Below are 23529 nucleotides of genomic sequence, written 5' to 3'. Positions count from 1 at the left end.
TCTTAAGGGTCGAATTTGAAAGCCAATTCGACAGTAATTTTTTTTATTGTACATAATATGTTTAATTATGCTGTTTCGTTCCATACACTATAAATAGCTGAAAAATGCATTTTTAAAATTTTGACGCGATCTAACTTTACAGACGCAGGAAAAGACGGAGAGAAAGTAATAAGCACTTTTTTGCATTTTGTGGTAAAAGTGCTGAAAAGTAAGTAAGAAATTCGGATTTGAAGAATTGAACCGCTCCCATAACATATTGTAATGGACATACTCGTATAACACTTCAACTATATATAAGTATTGAAAAATATTGCCGTACTTGTTGTGTACTTTTTCAATTTTTTATGATAATTTTTTTTTATGTATACTGTTACCTTCCCCCGAAGGGTCATAATTCACGAGGTATTGAAACGGTTTTTATCATGAGAAATACTCAAATTATTGTTATACCAACCTTTTGTATTATAAAAAAAAAGATTACAAAAAAACGGAAAATTAGACTTCTTTTGACTCTGGTTATGGTTTAGTTATTATTTTTTACCAATAAATCAGAATTAGGTTTAAAAATACCTTTTGAAGGACAGTGCACATTTACCTTATTTTATTTTTGAACTTTTTATTGAAGATAAGCTTTATTTTTGTTGTATTTAATATTTTTGAGTTCATTTATTTGTGTAAAATAAAAAAAATAAATTTATTGACATTGTAAGAATGTAATTGTGATGTTAACATTAATTAATCAGTTAATATTTTACGTTTGATCGCTTCCTAAATATATTTTTTTTTGTAAGATTGATTGACGATGAGTCTGATAAAAGCTACAAAAGAAATACATGTTATAATACACAAGCACTTATACATTAAAAACGGTTAATAAAACTTGTGCACAATATATTATCATCAAATGTATATTTTATATTTGGCCAGGTTTTTCATCCGACTGATTAAAAAATTATATTTTAATAGCCCAACTGCAAGAGCGTTGACAAATATTTGCATTTGATATTCGAAACTTACATTGCAGTGGTCTTAAAGGAAACTTCTAAGGACTTTCTTTTTAATGCCGGTGTAAAAATCTCGATGTCCGAATAATTGTTAATTTCACTTGAGTAGGAACTTCTGACATTATTTTTATGTATTATTCTCAAATGATATTTGAGATATCTCAATATTTGAGAAAATTACTCTCACTCTTGTTTTCTATTTTTTTTTATTCTTATACCAGTTGGCCAAATATTTTGTTTCCGATTCTTTGATATTTAAAACAAATATAGCTTGTATAAGGTATAGTATTTCAGTTATTTTTGGAAGTTTGTATAAATGATTGAGTCTTAGAACGAATTAATATTAGTGTAATTCCATACTTTGTGCAAATTACTTTACAGAATATTTTTCAAATACTCATAATATATTTTATTTTTCAAAATAAATATTTAATAAGTGTAACAAGAGTAAGTAGATGAGTACGAAAATAAATTTAATTAATTAATGAAAAAAATTATTATAATTTATGTATTTTTTAGTGCAAAAGTTGGTTGCTTTATTTATAATTTTAAATTTATTATTTATTACTGCCCCCTTCAGTGAAGATAAGCTTATAAATAATAATGAATTTGTAACAGATTTATTCAGAAATACAGTCAAATTTTTGGAGAAAGATGATAACTTGATAATGTCACCAGCATCAATTTTTACGTTATTGGGATTAACATATTTCGGTGCTAAAGGAGAAACTGCTAAAGAAATAGAAAGATCATTGCATCTACCATATTTCAATAAAAAAATTTTGGCAAATAAATTTAAAAGTATTTTATCAATTAGTGAAAGTCCAGAGAGTATCATTAAAATAGCAAATAAAATTTATGTAAATAAAGGGATTGAAATTAAATCAGATTTTGGTGAAATCTCAAAGAATTTCTTCAAATCAGATATTGAAAACCTAGATTTTTCAAAAACTCTTTATGCAATAAATACGATTAATAATTGGGTACAATTACAAACAAATAACACAATTAAAAATTTAATAGATGGCAGCAATTTAAACGCGAATATGGATTTAATTTTAATCAATACTATTAATTTTAAGGGTGAATGGGAAATTTCACCTCAATCTCAAAAAATGTTATTTCATAACAATGGTGAAGTTGAAACAAATATAGTTGATTGTTTATTTGTTAAAGATTATTTTAAGTTTGCAAATATTGAAGAATTAGATGCAAAAGTTACAGAGTTACCATATAAAAACTCCAATTTTAGTTTACTAATTTTGCTTCCTAATTTCAATGATAATTTAAGCAGTTTATTGGAGAAATTTTCTGACATTGATTTAATAGAAATAACAAAACAAATGCCTGTACAAGAAACGACAATTAAAATTCCAAAATTTATCATAGAAAGTAAATTGGAATTGGAAAATATTTTGAAATCGGTAAGATTTATTAAATTTAAGAATTTCTATATTTGCATAGAATTTTTTGATATTCTTTTAGATGGGAATGAAAACAATGTTTTCTAATAGTGCTGAGTTTAAATTTTTGGATAAAAATGTTAGCATTTCTCAAGTTGTTACTAAAGCATTGATAGATGTTAATGAAGTTGGTACCAATGCAACTGCTGCATCAAGTAAGCGTTTTTTTTTTTAGAAAATCTTTTCTTTGTGAATTTTCTGCCTCTTAAATAAGAATTTATAATTTTTAAAGATTTTCGAATATTTTTTGAAAAAAAAAATTCTTTTAGGTATAGGAGTGCAATATGTATCTTTGAGGCTAGCTTCCATCGGGAATGAATTGATTGCTGATAGACCATTTTTATTTGCTATTAAAGATGATAATTACATTTATTTTATGGGATATTTAAAAACTATTTGAAAATAAAATTTATTAAACCAATTTAAGTATTTGATAGTTGTACGTGTTTTATTTGACTGAATTTAAAAAGAAATTAAATTTTTCTTATCGGCTTTGTCTAGCGCATTCACGTATAGCGCATCTCTAACCATGTGTAAAGAGAGTACTTGTCTTCATGTTGTTATCAATATCATGATATCTCAGTTGGTTTCAAGTGCAATTGAACGTAAACTAATAAATTTGAGAATTAATGAAATATTGTTGATAAATTTAATTCTCAGCCTCAAAAATAAGGTAAGAAACGCAAAGTAAATAAAAATGTGGGGTTTTGATTTTTTTATATAAATTGATCGAATATTATGATCCAAAAATTTTTTATTTAGCTATAAAATTTTTTTCAAATCATTTTCAAAATCGTTTTTACCTTACTCGGGATGAAATCGGCGTTCTTCGAAGCGTGTATGTTTTTGTGGAATTAAACAGAATTTTTAAAACTGAAAATGTTTTGTATAATATTTACAATGTTTATTATAAACAATAATAAATAATTTATTTATAAGGTATCCGATATTAAACAAACAAAACTAATTTTCAAAGAGTCTTGTTTGAATTAAACACTAATTTGGTAAACATTCTCAGTAAATTTTGCTCACTCTTTTTACTCTCCTATATAAATTGTACGTGTATGTAAATATATTTATGAATTTGATATTGCATTTGTATTTGAATCTATACTGTTAATATAATAGTTCACCCGGTTTTATCATCAACATAGTATCACTATGTTATTAAAATTAGCATATATAACTTAAAATTTGTGTATAAATTCAAGTAGTCCGTAACAAAAAAATTCATTAAAATAGTTAAAAATAAAAATTTCTAATATTAAACAAGTATTTGAAAATTTTAAATACTAACTCATATATATTTATAAATTAAAAGAAAAAAAAAGTGTATATTTACTTTTGCTTTTATAAAAGCATTAATTAACGTACGATCATTGATCACTCGATTTTTAGTATAATTTCTATTATAAAAAACCGGTCATAAAAAAATACCGGCTATGTGTAGTGCAATTATAGAATTATTGATTAATTGTAAAATAATAATATACTAATTCTATAGATTAATAAAGATTCCTAATTATGTAGTCTAAACAAGAGATTGAAAAATAAAAGTATATTTATGACGAATATTATACGTGCTTTAAATATTTAAAAATATTAGTTTAATATTTCTACATATTGTTCTTGTTGACAGGGGTTAAGTACAGATCGATTTTGTAATTGCGGAAGAAATAAATTTTTGAATTTTGTTTTTGAATTTAGATTTACAAATTGTCTTTTATACAAAGATTGACGTTTTTATTTGAAATCAAAAATAAGTCCAATAATTAGCAAAAAATATTTAAGGTCAATTTATTCAATCGCAATTTTTTCATCATTCTTAATCATTTGCCTAACTTGTCGTAGAATTTTTATTCTACAAATTCAATTTCAACAACTCATTCGCCTAAATTTAGATTTGTAATATTCTACAAGTCTTAAAAATTAAATCAAAGCCCAAATTCTTAAGTTGTACTTCGTATTGTTTGATCTTTATATTGTGCGGAACAACCATTTTTTTTTACCATAGGTAAACAAAACAAAAAAATTTTTTTTTGTTATAATGAACCACAAATATGTTATTTTGAATTCATAACAGGTATTGTCAACATTTACACGCATAAACTAATAATATTATTTTATTATAATGCATAATGCACATTTTCAACTTGACCATATAAGAGTTTCCTTTGGGTTTAAATTACAAATACACGTTATTATAAATGTATTGATGTTTTTTATAAGCAAGTAACGTTAGTACGTGTGTTTTATATGTAAACATATTTGAATTACGAGCTGTCGCCTTTCGAATTTCGCTCGTAGAAGTTCTTAAAGTTCAAGTGATATAACCCATAAACCATAATATTACATTAAACTATGCAAATATGCTTATTAAAAACACTAAAAATTTTAGAAAAGCAAAAATATTTTTGTGAACGACAACACAATTTCTGAAACAAAAAGCTGTCACCAGATCGATTGAAGTTATAAAAAAATTTTTGTATATGATTTCTGCCACAATGCTTCTGAAGCCGTCATTTACCAAAAGCAAAAACAAGATTTTATTATTCAATTCAAAATTTTTGAAAAAAAAAGTTGTAAATTACTTTCGTTTTCAATTAAATGCAATAGAAAACTAAAACTTAAAAAAAAAACAAAAACCTGAAAGAAATGGTAAATCACAGAGATTTTAACAGAAAAAGCTCATAAAATCACAAAAATTTGTTTAGGAAATATTAAAATTAATCGAATTCACGTATAACCCCACCAAAGATAAAAGATATGACGTTGTAAAGGTGAGAAATTAATTTTTATATAAATATTCTGTTCTAGACTTAAACAGGTTTAGTAGGTAAAATAACACAAACACTATCGGTTAAGATGAGTAAGTCAAGCATAATTTTTGAAAAATATTTCTTTTAAACATTTTATATTTTTTATTTCCGTAACAGCCTTTCAAATTTTCACTATACTTGTTTCAATTCTTGGAGTTACATTATCTGCTAGCACAGGTTCAACTGATATCTTTTCGAATGGTGAATTTACTTCAGATCTTTTCGCTCACATTACAAAAGATGAGAAAACAAGTAATGGAAATTTAGTTTTTTCACCAGCTTCGATACAAACCTGTTTAGCATTAGCATTTTTTGGTGCTGAAATCAGTACAGCTGATGAGTTAGCTAAAGGATTACATTTTAATTCGGCTGATAAAGATGTAGTTGCTAAACAATTTGAAAATATGTTACAAATAGCACGGGGTCCTAAATCTCTTATGAAATTAGCTAATAAAATTTTTGCTAATAAAGAATTTGAAGTTAAATCCGAATTCAATGAGGTAGCAAGAAAATCATTTGAATCAGAAGCTGAAACTTTAGACTTTGCAGATTCGAAAAATTCTGTAAGCAAAATAAATGAATGGGTTTCGAATAATACAAACAATAAAATTCAAAATCTTGTTGATGAATCAGTTATATCTCCAGAAACAAAAATGGTTTTAGTAAATGCAATTCATTTTAAAGGTAATTGGAAAATACCTTTATTATCACGCGAAGGAGAATTTTTTAACGATGGAACTACAGAAACAAAAGCAAATATGATGTTTATTGAAGATGATTTCTTATATTCAGATTTAGATGATCTTAACGCGAAAGCAGTTAAAATTCCATATGCTAATTCAGATTTGAGCATGTTATTAATTTTACCGACTGAAAAAACTGGTATTCATGGTTTAGAAGAAAAATTAAAAACAAATAATTTAATAGAAATAGCTAATAATATGGTAACGCGTGAAGTAGCAATAACACTTCCAAAATTTCAAATTGAATCCAAATTTGATTTAAATAAAGTTTTGGAAAATGTAAGTATTCTTGTATAAGAAAGAAATACAGCTCAAGCTTCATTGCAACTAAAATGCCAATTCGTTTACAAATTCGTGATTTTTAGATGGGGATGAAAGAAATGTTTACAGATGACGCAAAATTCAATTTTTTTAAATCAACCGGAGCATCAAAAATCGGAAAAGTTCTTCATAAAGCTTTTATTGATGTTAATGAATCTGGAACTGAAGCTGCTGCTTCAACGGGTATGTAATTTAAAAAATATTTTGAATTTATTTTTTTAGAAAGACTTCACTTTTCTGTCCTATTTCTATTCGATATTGCCGAATAGGACAGAAATGTGTATTTTAAATACATTTTATATTTTACATAAATATTTTATCAAAATTAAATATGCAAATCATTTAAGTTATTTGATTAAAACTACGAAATATTAATTATTAAAAGTGCTATCTTTTCAAATGTAATCTTATATAACAAATATCGATTAATTTAGCTACTGTCCACCGCAAGTGTATGCGCTTCTATATTTATTATTCGAATCAAAAATTTTCTCCTATAATTATGCTATTTAATTTGTGATAATTTTGATTTTTTTTTATTTTAGGATTAACCATTGTGCCAACCTCCTTAAATTTGAATATGAAATATTTTTACGCTGATCATCCATTTTTCTTCGCAATCGTTGATAATGCCAACGTATACTTTAGTGGTCATCTTACCCGTGTGTAGTTAAATAAAGAATTATTTTATATATTGATCAAATTTTTTTTGAAAATATATTTTGTGTTAAATAAGAGTTTATATGTGCTTATATGTATATATTTTGAATTATACAAAGATACTATATATATTGTAAAGACAAAACGAAAGCTATGCTGTAACATTATATATGTTTATTAGCTTTAGTGATTAAATCTTATTTTATAGTTATAAGGTTTTGATGGTGGAAACCAACATATTTAGAAAAATTAAATGTTTCCTTGAAGACGCACATTTGAGCATAGATATAGAAATATCGAATAATCGGAACATGAAAAAGAATTTTCATTGAATGAGTCACAGAGTTACAATAGGCAATAGAATATCAATTAAATACAAAAAAAAGAAACTCGAAAGGGTGTTTCTTACTCGAAAGGTAATTTACAGCCGAAAGGGTTTAAAGAAAAAGGTTTTAATTTGAAGGCTTGTCAAGAAACTTTCGGCTTGAATCAATTTAGAAAACTAATTGTTCTACGAGTTTGTTCCTGCTTAATTTAACTTGCTTTGATAAATTCTAATTTGTTACGAAAAATTTAAATGTACCAAATTACATTTGAAACTCTAATCTCTATATTTGAAATTAAACAAGTTAGAAAAAGGTGTCCGAATTACTTAAGAACAAAAATTTTCAAATAATATTTTTGCGATGATCGAAAAATAAAAACACCTACACAAACCTTAACGCTTTATATAAATACATATGTATGTATGTATATGATGCAAAAATAAAACATACATTTTCATATAAAGGGTCTTTGACATGTTTCTATAGGTACATACGCATACAAATAAAAATCTTTATAGATAGTAAAGCTTATATTACATACAAATATATATGCATCTACATCATTGTGCACTGTTATAACAACAGTGTGGCTGAAAACATTTCATATCTGTTATATAATATATACAAAAATTAATATTTGACCTACATTTTCGGCATTGGAAGTAATAACTTACAATTTTATAATAAAAAATGACTAAAGGGATATTTTTTGAGAAGCTTTAATTTTTATTTTCGAAATTCCAAGGCATGCGTACACATAGTAGTAAATTTTATGTTCTGATGTTAAGGATATTTGCAAATAAAATCAGTAAATTATGGTAGTATATAAGATACTGTCTTTCTTGCAAAATAGATTTTTGTATTAATTTTGAGCAATTTAAGATTTAGCAAAAATCAAATAAAATTTATAATATAGACAGGTACTGAATTTGTATGCGTATATACAAATTGCTGGTCAATGAGTAAAAATGTTAACAATAATGCATATGAAGCATAGTAATTGTTATGTTATAGCAGAATAAATTGGAAAAGTTTGAATATGGAAGTACTAAAGGTGGGTGAAACGTTTATACATTAAAAATTAATTAACTTAGAATTTGAAGGGGCAAATTATCACTATAATTTTTGATTTTTCTATTGGGCTTTGGATCCTATCGGTTACATGTTAGGTATAATAGCAAATTATAATACTTTCATAATTCTTCATTTATAGATGTACATGTATATAGGAATAAATTGTAAATCAGATTTTCAATTTAATTGCAATTTAATTCTTAGAAAGATTAGTGAATGTTATAAAAGAAAATTTAATAAGGTTTTCAAGAATTATTTTCTCTAATTCTTTTTCAGTTTGCTTTGATACATATACATTTATTTATCATTATATTTAGGAAGTGGTTTGAGAACTAAAAATTGAAATTTGAGATATTTGGTCAAAATAAAGGGGATTCGCAAGGGTGTAAGCAACAAATGATTATACAACAATAAAAGAAACGAAATAAAAACCAAATGATTAGATAGCGTTAGCAAAATTAAAGTTGAAATTAAAAATTCGAAACAGACATTGATTTGAATTTTTAGTTTGGATATTTCCAATATTTGAAATTAATTGCTGTATATTCAATTTAGAAATTAATTTTTTGAAATAATTTTATATTCATAATTACAGTTGATACGTGTAGGAAGAATTTTTACTCTTTATGATAATTCAAGAAAAATATTTTAAAATCTTTTACAAATTTATAAAAAGATGCTTAAAATTACAGGTAATAGGCGGTTTACGTAAAATAATTCAGGTGTACTTAATACAAAGGTGTTATTGTAATACATATTTTAAAAGAAAAATGAAAAATTTCAAAATATGTTGAAATATTTTAATTTTTATATGATTTAATTCATTGTTTTAATTTAAAAGTATATTATTTTTTCACGATAATAACATTAAATTTGCATATATATTTTTAAATATCATCTATTATAAAATAAATTTTTGATATTTAACTTTTGCATTTTAAAAATTATGAGGAATGAAATTTATGCTCCTGTGCGTGTTTGTAATACTCGTATGAATAAATACATGGGCTTAAAATAAATATCAAATTTATGAAAATTTTATCTAAATTATTTGAAAAACCTACAATATGTTTCATATGAAGAAAATTAAAAATTTTATATTTTCTTTCATTTTAATTTGCATTTCTGGAGTACGTTCAACAAAATATTAAAAACATAAGTTTTCAGAAATTTTGATTCTTAAGAAATGTAGTTTTTTACTGCATTTTAGTAGATTGGAGAACTATTTTTAATGACATTTCGATTCAAAACAACAGCTCAGCTACTGGTCGGTACTTATATATATATTTATCAATATTTATGAGCGAACAGTAGCCAGTCAGAATGTGAATATGATCCATAATTGTATGAATTTTAAAGAGTTTTTTTTGTACTTAAAACTAATTACATATAAATGTCAAATAAAAATGTTCAAATGTAAACTTTCATTTACAAAAACGTCTTAATTTTGAATTGAATATTTTGTGATCTAGCTTATTTCAAAATTATGCCAAAATAAATATGTCGCAGAACAAAATCAGTTTTCATAAAGTCCGTATTGTTAAATTCCGGAATTCGGAAGAAATATTAATTTATTTTATAAAATACTTTTAAATATTTTAACATTATTTATATAAATTTGTTGACAGCATATAGGCAACATTTTTTCTATTATTATTTTGTATTAAATATTTAACTCTCAATATCGTGTGATTTTAACAGGTGGCTTTTACTAATTTTTTCAGTATGAACTGTTCACACCGTTCCAATTTATAATCAAGTTTTAAGAGAATGCGTATGAAATTTAATAGTAACGAGAAAAAATAGAGTTGACCTTGTCAACTCTGTGATACACATACGAATTTGCTATCCTATGTGCGAATAAATATGTCATAGCTGATTATGAATTTATGCAAAATTTCAGTACAAATTTTTTAAAATATGGCCAAACTACTATTGAAATTGTATGGCAGTCAACAAATTTTATCAAACACATTGATCCAACTAATTTATTTGCTTGTGTGAAATTTCAAGACCACAGCTTTTATAGCTTTTAAGATATAGTCAAATAAATTTACAAGTTGTATGGTAGCTACCAGAAGGAGGCAAGAAATTTCAACGACTTTCAAAAAACACAATGGCCCTACTAATATATTCGCTTGTGTGAAATTTCAATACCACAGCTTTTATAGTTTGTAAGATATAGGCAAATAAATTTTGAAGTTGTATGAAGCGCTTCCTATAAAAACCCATTTGTGAAAATTTAGTGAACTTAGGTCAATTAGTTTTTGAGTTATCATTGGGACGGACAGACAGTTAAATCGACTCAGAATTCGATGCTGATCAAAAAAATACACTTGAGTCTATATCTCAGACCATAATTTCTTTGCGTTACAAACGGTAAGGCAAATTTAGTATACCCTTCGAACATACGGGTATAAAAATACGAATTCAAATATGAATAAAATTTAAGTGAAATATTTGTGGATTATCGAAACAATAACGAGAACGAAAAAGTGTCGGATTAGTTTAAGTCTAGTAAAAGGTAAGCCATTATTGTACGTTATATTATCACTTACACCATACATATGCGTTGATATTCTCATGATATGTTTGTTAAATGGGAGAATTCCAAATTGTACACGTCTTGTATTCTTTTGTTTAGTGGTTATAAGAAAAAGTAATTTATTACTTGAGTTTTTTTCATATCTTTCAGTCTTTTACTTAATATTTTTTCTCTTTTTATGTTTCCTCTATCTCCTCCTCGACATCCACTCGACATAACTTTAACTCTTGATGATTTAATTTGAATTCGCTATAGCTTTACTTTAAGTACCTTAAGGATTAAAGAATAATCATCTGATTAAATGAAGTGGAGATAATCTTTAAAACTCTTATTTTCATTTTCGCTTTTATACAAAAACTTTGGGTGTTTGTTAGAAATTCTTAAGTCTTTTAAAGGTGGAAAAAGATTATAAAAATATTTTATTTTTTTTTTATATTTCGTTCTGTAATTTTCTGTTAAGTTCTTAGAAAGAAAATAAAAACATGGTAGAAATATTTAGTTTTGTAACATAAAAAAAGAAAATGTTGACAAATTTGAGGTTAGAAGTGAATCGGAGGTTAATGTTATAAGAGAAAAACGATAAAGTAAAAAATTTAATTAAGATTAAAAGATTCTTTTTTTTCCTTTTCGGAATATGATGGTATATTAAGGTAAAATTATTATCCTTTTGTAAAATTTAACTTTGTGTTCGCACAATAAGTGAAAAATATGTTGAATTATTACATAAATAACTTGTTTTTCCAAAAAAAAAAAAATTGAAAGAAAAAGGGTAATAATTTTGTTATTTTAAGAATATTGAAAGAATTTATGTAATTTTCCAACTAATACAAAATAGAAAATATTATTATTGAAGTATGGTTGTTAGTTATAATTAATATAATTGAAGCATGAAATTATATAGCGATTAGAATTTGAAAAAGAGTACAGGTATCGCCGGATCTAAGTCAGAAATTGCGAAAACAAAAATATTATGTTTCCGGTGAATTCATTTTTAATATATTGTTGCCGGTTTAAATTCATATAAAACTGAAATAGTGTAATATAGATGATTGCAAGAACTGCTAAAAATTTTTTAGACCTGAAGAGTATCTCGTAGTTTGATTGAAATATATTGAAATCCATTTAGGAAAGCCATAAAGTTTGTCTAACACAATATTAGTTAGTGCAATTATATTTAATCGTAAACAAGACGCTTTATTTGAATATCACATGCTAATAGATCACTATAGATGCCGTTACAATAATTAGGGGCTCTGGAAATGCAAAATTTAAATAATTACAAATATAAGAAAATCATTAAATGATTAAAAGCAAATCTTGCTTTCGTTCTTTAAACTATTTAGAAAACTCGGCACTTTGCGTTAAAAAGGTGAAACACTAAACTTGAATGTTTTGTTCGCATATATTTAGTTAGCAATTACAGTAAGGAATCCAATAAAGTAAGGAAACCAAAAATGACAGTAAAAGTTTAAAAAATCTATTAACGAATTAAATAATAAATTAGAAATAATATATAGTTATGATATCATAAAGCTGAAGAAGAGTTAAGAAAAAAAGTTAAAATCTAGATGTGTTTTATTTTTAAAAAAATATTGCATAAAATTAGGATAAATTGCTTCTTAATTGGCTGCGAAAAATTTTTTAGATTAAAACTTAATTCTAAAAAAACACTCCAAACTGAGATATTTTAAGGTGAGTTTTAAATAAAAATTAAACTTATTAATGAAAACAAGAATATAAAAAAATACTGCATTATTAATAATTCATTACACCCTGATACATAAATTCGTTACAGAATAATTCATTAATTCTGAAAACCCTGATTTTCGTGAAGGGTATATTAACTTTAGTACAGAGTTTGGAACCACTTGAAGGAATCATCTGCTACATAAATATTATATATGATATTCTTGGTCAGCGTAAAATTCTGCATTGATTGTCCATGCCTGAATTGGCAGACATGTCCGCCCGTCCGTCTGATCGCACGATAACTCTAAAGCGAATAAAGCAAATTCGACCAAACTTTCACATTTTGCTTCTTTTATACCAAAGACGAACCCTATTTTTATTGGGCCAATTCGAGTAACAGACCCGAGTAACTGCAATACAACTTAAAGAGATTATTTTAAATATGTATTTCAAAAACTAAATATGAAATTTTGCATACGTGTGTCCATTTATATTTTAAATGTGTTCTAAAAATTTTAATAAAATGTGTTCAATTGTAGGTCGGAGATATTCGCGAATTTTTTTAATTTTAAATATTTGAAAAAGTAATAAAGTTAGATTCATGAAACTTGGCGGTAATGGGTCCAATTCTAAGTCAGACATATCCGTGAAGTTTTTGTGGAATGGTCTAACAGGTTCGAGTGACTCAAAGACAACCATGAAATCTAATTTCAAATACTTCAAAAATTTTTATACTCAGACTCTCAAGGGGCAGGGTATAATTCAGTCGGTTTAGATCGACTCAAATGTTTTTACTTATTTTAATTTTCAATAGTTCTCTTTTAAAGACAAATTGATTTCGCATATAAAATGGTTGACTAATTTGTCTATGAAATCGAATACATTCGTTACTAATAATTTTTTGTAACAATTTTATAACACATTGTATGCTTTAATTTATATTTAGTATTTAAAAAAAAATCGGAAAATTTCATATAAAATTAATTTCGTATCTTTAATAAACAGAATCCATTAATCTCAATTGAATAATAGGATTTTTTTTTAAAGTGTACCTACTACATACACATAAAATGTTTTATTTTTTTTTTTTTTTACTGTGCAGGAAAAAAAGGATCACATTTAAATCTTATTAAAGAAAATTAAATTTTATTATCGAAAATTATTCAAGAATAATTTACTTCTATAAAATAATAATTTATAAAAGGATATTATGTTAAGGATTTTTTTTATATTATGTAACAATGGAAGTATATAGAATCTGTATGTATATAGAACAAGTTCCAATAAAATAATAAATAATACATTTTTTTATTGAAAGGAAAATGAGAGTTTTTCTCTTTTTTTTTTTTGATTGAATACTTTGATTTTTTAAAGGCAAAAATTTAAAAAAAAAATGTTTACAATTGAATGATTATTTTTTTTTTGGTATAAAAATTTATAGGAAAAAGAAAAGGAAATTTGAATTAGAGGTCTAAATTTGAAAGGATATAGAGAATAAAAAGAAAAGAAAATGCAACAAATAAAATAAAATTCGAAAAAATTTGGGAGGACTTTGAATATTGTCTAAATTATTCAACTTTTTATTTACGTAGGTGCTTTTCTATTTTTATAACAGTTTTGAATGATTTAGAATATTTGACCTTAAAGATATTTTCTATATTTAAATTTAAACTTGTAAATTTTGAAATAATTTTATTTTCAAATATAAAAGATAACATGCGAAGCATATTAAAATTGTTATTATATAACAAAAACGTGTATGCATTCCATGGCTGACTATAGGGTGAAAAATCAAAAGTGTTATTAATACAAAATAGTTCCTTATATAATGAACTAAGCCCTCTGGAAGAAAATTTTTACCTAGCACACTCCCATGCCAAACGTTATGGTCATCAAAATGATTTTTTGAACATAAGAAAAATTTTTAAAATTTTTTATTTGCAAATATTTTAGTGTAAGTTTTCTCTTTTATGGTAAACTGTAGAGGTCTTAAAATAAAGCATGTAATGCATAATATATCAATTGTTTATTTTCTTAACCACATTCTGGTAACACGTTTATCGATTTAAGGTGTTATCTTTTAATTATTAAAAATTAGAAAAATTTGAATTTTCGGCTTTTTACTAGTTTTTTAATTGAATCGAATTTTAATCGAATTCTTATGAAAGTAAAGGAATTTTAAAATTGAAAAATTGTACTTTGACTCTCATTGCATTATAAGTATAGAACAGCACATACACGTTGATATGTTAACAAAATACATAATACATACATAATGTTGAATAGTCTTATGTTAGTAACCTATACTATATTCGAAAAAGAGTTTACTCTATGTTTCTATCTACTGTTTTACTTTTAATATTAGTGTGATCCAAATTTATTTGAAACAGTTTTAATAAACTTACAAATAACATAGACTAATTACATGTAAGAATAATTAACTATGTGTTAATATTTTTATGAAATTTTCAAAATTCAATAGTTTTAGTACTTATTATATAAAAATATGAAAGCACATAATTACAATCATACGTATGTTTTTATATAATAATAAGTCTTAGGAATTTCATCTTTGTTTATACCCCAGGATATTTATCAATTATATAACCTTCAATTTTCAAGTTACATAACTTTTAAACAAAATATTATTAATTTTATTTAGTGTTTACGGGTATTAGATCTGCAAATCCATTTTATTTTTTTATTTTGTTATATATTTGCTTAAAATGTGAAAATATGATTTCAAATACTTGCTCAACACAAATAAAATATAAATTAAAAGTGTTTCTATCAGAAATTTGATATTTTTTTCATACAACAATATTTTTATTTGTTATTCTTTGTAGATTCACATAAATATTTCCTTTTGTTATAAACATATGTATATACATACATGATGTATAACATATACAGTGTTTTTTCAAAATTAATTTGCTTTTGATATTGATTACCTGTGTACTTAGCACAGTGCACAAGTTCGATATGTGAAATAATGTACAAGGATGTCAACATTTGATGGTCTTCTTCAAGTAGCTTACAATTTAACTGAGTCAGACAAGAATTTGAATTAGTGAAAAACACTGAGTTAAAATTAATCAACAACATTTTTTCAGTTGTGCCCTTCTTTTTCGAGTTGTTGGATTTCAAAGTTATACAGAAAATGTGACATATTTTCATTTTAAAGCTTTTGGCATACTCTTTTTAGCATGAAATTTCCATTTACATTTCATCAATATTGTTTTTTAAAGCCAAATATACCCATTTAGTACATCATATACATTGATTGTTCCACATAGAGCCGCGAATATCTAATTAATTAACTGATTTATACACAATTAAGTAAGGCGTTTTACTAAGCAATTTAAATAAAATCTTAATCTAATTGGTATCCTTAATTGGCAAATGTTGTCGGTGTCTTTATTTGACTTAAATAATTCGCTTAAATAAAGAAATACGACAATTTATACAGGTTACAATTTTATGAGGCATTCTTTTAGCTAAGAATATTGTAAAGATTCGGAGGTTTTAATTTGATATTATTCAAAACTTTTAGGTTTAATTTTCATTATTTTTTATTTACTAGCATCTATTAACAGAGATTTATTCTTATTACAATAGGTACAATTAGTCAACAGTATAACAACTTATAAGTATAAATTTTGGGTTTTAACAAGTCATTTCAGGAATTTTATAGAAATGCACAGTTATGATCAATTATAGGCTTAATAACGATAGCGATATCTGTACCTTTTAACAGTCTTATAATGATATCCATCATCTGCTAAAATATGAGCTGGTTCAGGTTCTGGAGCAGCTGATAAAATTGGTTCTGGAGCTGGTGCAGGGATTGGTGCTGGTTCTGGAATTGGAGCTGGTAAAGGAGCAGGAGCGGGTTCTGCTGGTTCTATTACTGAAGAAGCAATTTCTTCTGTTTGAGGTGGTAAGTATTCTGATGCTGGTGCTGGTGGTGGTGGTGGTGGTGGTGGAGGAGGAGCGGGTGCAGCCGCAACTTCTTCATGTTGGGGTGGTAAATATTCTGGAGCTGGTGCTGGTGGTGGTGCAGCAGCAATTTCTTCGTGTTGTGGCTGATCATAATGATATCCACCAGCTTCAGCTAGATGTGACACATCAGCAGCAGCAACAGCAAAACACGCAAATGCAATCAAAAAGAATTTCTACAAATTTTAAAATAAGTATATAGTTCTGATGTTATAGGGATAATTTAAATTATTATACCATTTTGCAAATAAAATAATCCTTTTCTTTCAGATCAGTTGACTCCAAAACCAAAAATGTTGATTTGATGTTGATCAGTTGTATTACATCAATATTTATACTAAAAAGAGAAATCGTAATGATTATCTATGAGCATGCATTTTATAACATTGACCTTACAAAATAATTGAAATTTTATCCACATTAATGAATATATAATGACAAAATAAGTTAAAAAGAAAAATTATTTAATATGTAGAGTGAAATGAAAGATAAACTAATTGAACTGTGAGGGAAAGAGAGGCTTTTGATCATAATTTGTAATAAATTTGATTTTGTTAATTAATTAAATATTTCGTTAAAATTTTTATATTATTTGATTTTGTTTTTAAATTTGCATTATCAATGATTGAATTTTTGATTTGAATTTAGCATTAACAACCTATAATTGGAGAATCTTACATCGTATTACAGAAATTTTTGTAAACGAAGCACTACTTTTCCAATTACATGAGCTGTTTGAAACTTTTACTGGTTTTGATTTTAGGACGTTTTCTTAAATAAACCAAATCTTGTGTTAAAATTTGAGTAAGAATGAGGGTAACATCAATCTTTATTCCTTATGCAATGAAACCTTACCAGACTTTATGCAATCAACTTTTTGTAATGCCCATGATGTTAAGTATTTTAATATAACAAAAATTTATTTAAAATCGGAAGAAGTTTTACTTAAAGCGATTTATTTATTTAATCACTATCAGATGGCTGCTTAATTAAAGATTTTATATATGTTGGTCGAGTATAATAAGAAATGAGGAATTATAAGGGTCAGAGTAAGAAGAGAGGAAGAACAGATTGAGCTATCTAGATGGTATTAAAATCTGAAAGAATGTCTAGAGGGGATTTTTATGTCCGGATAAAAATGAATGTGAACAATTGTAAGAGAAACTAATGCGAAAAATTGTAAGAAAACTAATAGGAAAAACATAAACAGAAGTCAAAACAATGATCTGACGTCAAAACACAGTATGATTGAGAGACAATGTGAAATTCCATTGTTACCCTAGAGAATGAATAAAGGGAAAGAAAATATATCGAAGATGCTTCAAAAACGTGTAATGCAAAAAAGCTAATTGTATTAGAGTTGCGATTGCTGTTCATAACATTTCATTTATTTATATAGACTTTAAGAATGTTATGTGATATTAATTCGTGTGGTTAATGCTACAACTAGATAACTTGAAAATTTTATATTTTTAGATAATTATCCTAGGCGTCATAACATCGATTGCTCTTTCATATGAGACCAAGATTTAAGCTTAAAAGTGTTCTTTCATATCTGAAAATTATAACGCCAAAACTAGATATCTTCATGATAAATTATTTGTTATTGCTAAATCTTTAAAAGTCAATATCTCTAAACGAATAATTGCGAGTTATCTATAGTTGTAGCATTTACCTCACGAATTAAAATTAGTATTGTAAGTTATATTTTACAATTTTTCTAGTGTTAATGAATGTAAATCAAAAAGAAATAAGGTTAATTTTCTCAAATCTATGCTTAAAAGTAAAGAAAACTTCTATAATTTCAGTTATTAGCTCTCATAAAATTTATTGTCTTTATTAAATAATTGACATGAAAAACTTCTGCATTATATAACATTTTTGACGCGCAGTTATTCATTCAATAGCATCAAATTTTAGCGGGAAAAAGTATCCAATCGAATGCCTGAAAAAGTGGTTTTAAACGATAAAAATTTTTTTTTATATTTTTTATCAAATTTATAAAAAATATTATTAAATTATGTAGGAAATAATCATTTAAAAATTGAATCTATCGCACAACCTTTGTATTTTATCAATATTGTTTGTTGGTATTAGGTTGTCTGGCTTGTTTTTTATAATTTCTTTTTTTTTGATGATATTTTCTTCAATGAACACTCATATAATAAAAAATATTTTAAATTAGATTGAATTCATACTGCCATTATAATATGGACGCACACACGGTAAATTTTACACATTTGCTAATTTGTTTGTTTTTTATTACATGAGACCCGTTTTAATGAGTAACGTTATACATGCATCTTATATCTCTTAATTGATTGAATCCGATAATATTTAAGTATTATAAAATTATTGATGATTATTTAAACAATATTAAGCAAAAATTGCTTGTGTATATAAGTATATGTAAATGTGTTTTTAATATTAATAAAAGAGATTTTACAGTTTATTATAATTTTTTTTTTATTGTTTTCTATTAATAGAGCTCTCTTATATAATATAAGATCCATATATATATATATATATATATATATACATAAGTATTTGTCTAAATCAAATTATAAGCTCTGTAGTAATGATAAATTAATAAAAAATAACAGAGAAATTAATTTGAATTTTAAATTAATTTATTTATTTAATGGAATTAAAGTTCAAGTTCAAGTTTATCTAAGAGATGCGGCGTTAAAATTCACACTAAGACCAATAGAAAAAAAAACCTATTTTGTTTTTTTTTTTAATTTCTAGAAATCTCTTGTTACATATACTTGGAGTATAATACTTAAAAGTCAACATTATACTATAAAATATACTTGATTTATTAAAAAAATATTTTTTCGGTTAAAACTATTGATGTTTTTTTATGAATATTTTTCAATATAAATTTTAGTATCGGCTTACAGTCTTTGCTTTATTCTATGATTCTTATTCTTAGTTTGTCAAAATTTCTTAATAAGCGTATAGTTAAATTAGATTTGTTCTTCTAATAAGCTGCAATCGCTTTGAATTCGGTTACAATTTCGAGTAAAGGCCTTTATAAATCAATTATTTGCTGAATATTAGACTTTATTTAATTTGTTAATTTTTAAACAATTAATATTAAATTGTAATTTTAACAATAATGGTATTTGAACTGAATAAAAATTCTTTGATTTTTTTTTTGTATATGTGTATCTAATCGAATTGTTATTAATTTTTATTTTATCTAATGTAAATCAACAGATAAATAATAGTTATAAATAAAAACAATATGTTTTTGTTTTTTTTTGTTTTTTTTTTTGGTTAAATATAGTCAACAATAATTATAACATTAGCACTTTCTTATGGATTTTTAAAAATTATTTAATAACGATAACGGTATCTGTATCTTTTAACAGTTCTATAATGATATCCATCATCAGCTAATTCAGCTGATGCAGGTTCAGCGGCAATTTCTTCATGTTGGGGTGGTAAATATTCTGGTGCTGGTGGTGGTGGTGGTGGTGGTGGTGGAGGTGGAGCTGGTGCAGCAGCAACTTCTTCATGTTGAGGTGGTAAATATTCTGGTGCTGGTGCAGCTGGTACAGCGGCAACTTCTTCATGATGTGGTGGATCATAATGATATCCATCACTATTACCTAAGTGAGATACATCAGCGGCAGCGAAAGCAATGCAAGCGAGTACAACGAATAAGAATTTCTATAAATAAGAAATTTTAAGTGTAAATTAAACTAATTATTTAATTATTTTTTAATTAGACTTTACCATTTTTAATATTTTTGTTTACGATTTTCTGATTTAGATTTGTTATCTCTAAAATAGAAGAAGATGATTTGATGCTTTACCAATTGTAAGCTTCTGTATTTATAGTTGAATCAAAGAAGTTGTTATTATTGAAATTATGCATGGATTTTATGCAAATATAACAATTCTTTCTTTTTTTTTTTAATTTTTTTGCAAATAAAATTTGGGCCAATATATGGCTATAAATGAACGGAAATCATAAATATTTAACAGTATTTTTGAAAAATCGGAAGAAACCAAAGATATTCGCAAAAAAAGAAAAAAAAACGTAGACTAAATTTTATGCGTAAAATTTAATTTTCATTGTTATTTTCGTTATTAACTTCTGTTTTCCATACTAATATTATCAAAATATTTTTTTGAAGGTTTATAAATATGCAAAAAATGTTTCTATAGTGATATTTTTGTTCAAATTGTGCTAAGCAAAAAACTATATTATAAAATGCACTTAAAAGTCTATTTTCATAAAAATTTGAGAGCAAAAAATAATCAATAAATTTTGATAATTAAATAAAGGTTAATATTAATTATAAACTTAAAAAACGAGTTTTGTTTCAAAGGCTTAGTCGTTTTGTACTAAATTAGATTTACTTCCGCACCTTCTAAGGGTTAAAGATATAAAATTTTCTAAGAATGCAATAATAATGTTCTTCTTCTTCTAAAATACAAAATAAGTACACAAAATTGAAAACAAGTCTTCTTGTACAGAGTACTCTAGCAAATAGAAAATTTAAAATAAAATTTCAAAAAGGTAGAAAGCTTTTAAAACTTATCTTCAAAAGTATACCTTTTTTCGCATTTTAAAGGTAACTTATATTTAGTAAAATAGCTTAATTAATGCTCATGTTAAGTTAAGAAGTATATTTCAAACCCTAAATATTAACCATTTAGCCTATGCCTTACCATTTTGACTATTTAATGAAATAAGTGAATATACATCAATTTGTTCCACTAAATTCACAATTTATCAATACTTTAGCAACGATATAGCAACGATAATTAAAATTTCTACCTGACTTTGAAATGTACATATAATTTAGAACGTACTAATTACTACCTAAGAAATAGAGGTGCGAAAATTTAGAATAAATTTCAATAAAAGAGACTTTGCAATAAATTGCATTGAATCGTAAAATTTCATAGCTCTACCCTTAAAAATGTATCAGGTACTATTAAAATTCATCACAGTTAAACTGTTATTAATCAAACATTAATATCTTCTTCTTTGGTTGAAAATTTAGATAACTCGTTTCTTGAGAAACAAGATATAATAAAACTGGATCAAACCTATGGTTTGTAAAATAGCACTTTACTATTTGACAATTGAAAATACTGCTTTTAAAAACAATCTAACTATGTACTACATTATTAAAATCACTTTCATTCATATACGAAAATATTTCAAAAATTGCATACATTTAGGATCATCAATATATTTAATCATTAAAATAATACAAACAAAAAAATTTAAAGAGGCGTTAACATAATGCTCGAATTTATGGGTTAATTGCGTGACTTAAGGAAAATATTTATATATTTTTATGGCAGTCACCGTTCTGCATTTGTAGAAATTTGCAGTTTCGGAAATATAAGGTGTCAAAAATTCATATTCTACAAATTTCGAGAGCCGATAACTTAAGAGGAGGTGAAGGGTGAAAAAAATATTCTTCTAGAGGGTGAAAAAAATATAAACTTTTAGTCAAGAACTAGTTAGGTATGAAATTTCAGCTTTTGGGTGTAGAAGTTTTGTGAATATATCCACGAACGAACGCACGCAGTGAAAATAATAAGCATACTTCTTTTTCAAAATTTTGAAAAAGTGCTAAAAATTTAATTGCTCTTTTATTCATTGCTGGAGATAAATAAAACTGAGAACACAGACGCAGTTTAATATACTAGTAAGAATATTTTATGAGAAATTTATCGAGGAAAACAGCGAAGCATTCCAGATACAGTCGAACTAAGATCGCATGATCATCAATTTCTAACTGTTTATAAATTTGAAAATTAGTATAAACTATGTTTAACGAGTTCTAATATAGGAAAAGCTTAATATGTATTTGGATGTTAAATATTAAAATGCCCTCAAGAATAATTTGCTTTGTACATTCAATTTTAATTAGAGAATATTACGCTTAGACTCGGCAATTTACAAAGAAAAATGTTAATAAAAGTAAAGCTTCTACCGTAACTCTCACTCTTTTATTTTTGACTTTTCAAGCTTTTTCGTTTTAGTCAATATTAAATCGATTAAATTTAAATTATTATAAACAGAAAGTCCCACTTGGAGAACGTTTCCAAATTTTTAAGCTAGAAAATAAATTAAATGCTCGCTAAGTAAACAAAAATGAGTTCGAACTTATGGCCATGGGTCTTTGAATTTTTTTATTTTCAGCTTTGAGTGAAAATGTTGAACACTTGATTGTTTTAAAAAATTGAATCACTATTTTATTTTATTAATAGACCACTTATAACGCAGTTATGGCAAACATTTATTGCTCTTTGCAACAAATATTATTCAAACAAAATGTTTGAAAATTTTCCAATAATTTTAAAATAGAATTAAATTACAAATTTTAAAATAGAATTTAAAAAGAAAATGAAATATCCTTTTCTGTCGTCGTTATGTAATCATCGCTTGTTCTAAAGTGAATAATAAGTTTCACATCCTATACAAAATTTATGAAAACTCTCAATTTTAATTAAAAAACATTTTTATTTTTATTTTGTGTTTCTCAATAAAATAATGTTCAAGCGTTCTCATCTATAAATAATTAAATCATAATCGCTTTCTTTATATACCTACATATATACACAAACATATATGTATATATGTGTATATTTTGACAACTTTATTATTATTCTTTTGTCGTTATAATTAATGTTGGAGTTTCAGCGAATAAGACCATTTAATTGCACTTCAATAAAAAGCACTGTAGGTGGTTAATGGGAAAAAATTAATTTCAATTGTTTTTAAAATTAAATGATACAATCAAACAAATAAACGAATTATAGTAAGTCTTTTATTATATAGGATGTTTGGTATTGTTGTAATTGATTGTAGCAACCTAACCGTCGTTTTTATGGGATGTTATGAATGAGC

General features: G+C 25.3%; 2 protein-coding genes across 2 annotated transcripts in view; one reads left to right on the top strand and one right to left on the bottom strand.

The window, feature by feature from the left end:
- The first annotated feature begins 1459 nt into the window (after window positions 1-1459).
- LOC129610854 (uncharacterized) lies at window positions 1460-7087 on the top strand. The gene is made up of 7 exons (XM_055523617.1): window positions 1460-1463; window positions 1524-2428; window positions 2490-2622; window positions 5295-5336; window positions 5404-6308; window positions 6395-6533; window positions 6896-7087. The coding sequence occupies exons 1-7, from the start codon at window positions 1460-1462 to the stop codon at window positions 7018-7020; spliced, it is 2253 nt and encodes a 750-aa protein (XP_055379592.1). The 3' UTR covers window positions 7021-7087.
- A 9279-nt stretch (window positions 7088-16366) lies between these two features.
- The window catches only part of LOC129610853 (WAS/WASL-interacting protein family member 3-like), a 94093-nt gene continuing 86930 nt past the window's right edge, over window positions 16367-23529 (bottom strand). The window contains exons 8-10 of the mRNA XM_055523616.1: window positions 19994-20321; window positions 17332-17414; window positions 16367-16819 (exon numbers count right to left, since the gene is read on the bottom strand). Of these exons, the coding sequence (XP_055379591.1) occupies window positions 16367-16819; window positions 17332-17414; window positions 19994-20321 (864 nt within the window). The remainder of the gene's footprint in view (window positions 16820-17331; window positions 17415-19993; window positions 20322-23529) is intronic.

Source organism: Condylostylus longicornis, unplaced genomic scaffold (genome assembly GCF_029603195.1).
Source record: "Condylostylus longicornis isolate FDR11 unplaced genomic scaffold, ASM2960319v2 ptg000048l, whole genome shotgun sequence".
Classification (NCBI taxonomy): domain Eukaryota; kingdom Metazoa; phylum Arthropoda; class Insecta; order Diptera; family Dolichopodidae; genus Condylostylus; species Condylostylus longicornis.
This window is presented reverse-complemented; position numbering and strand designations above follow the sequence as displayed.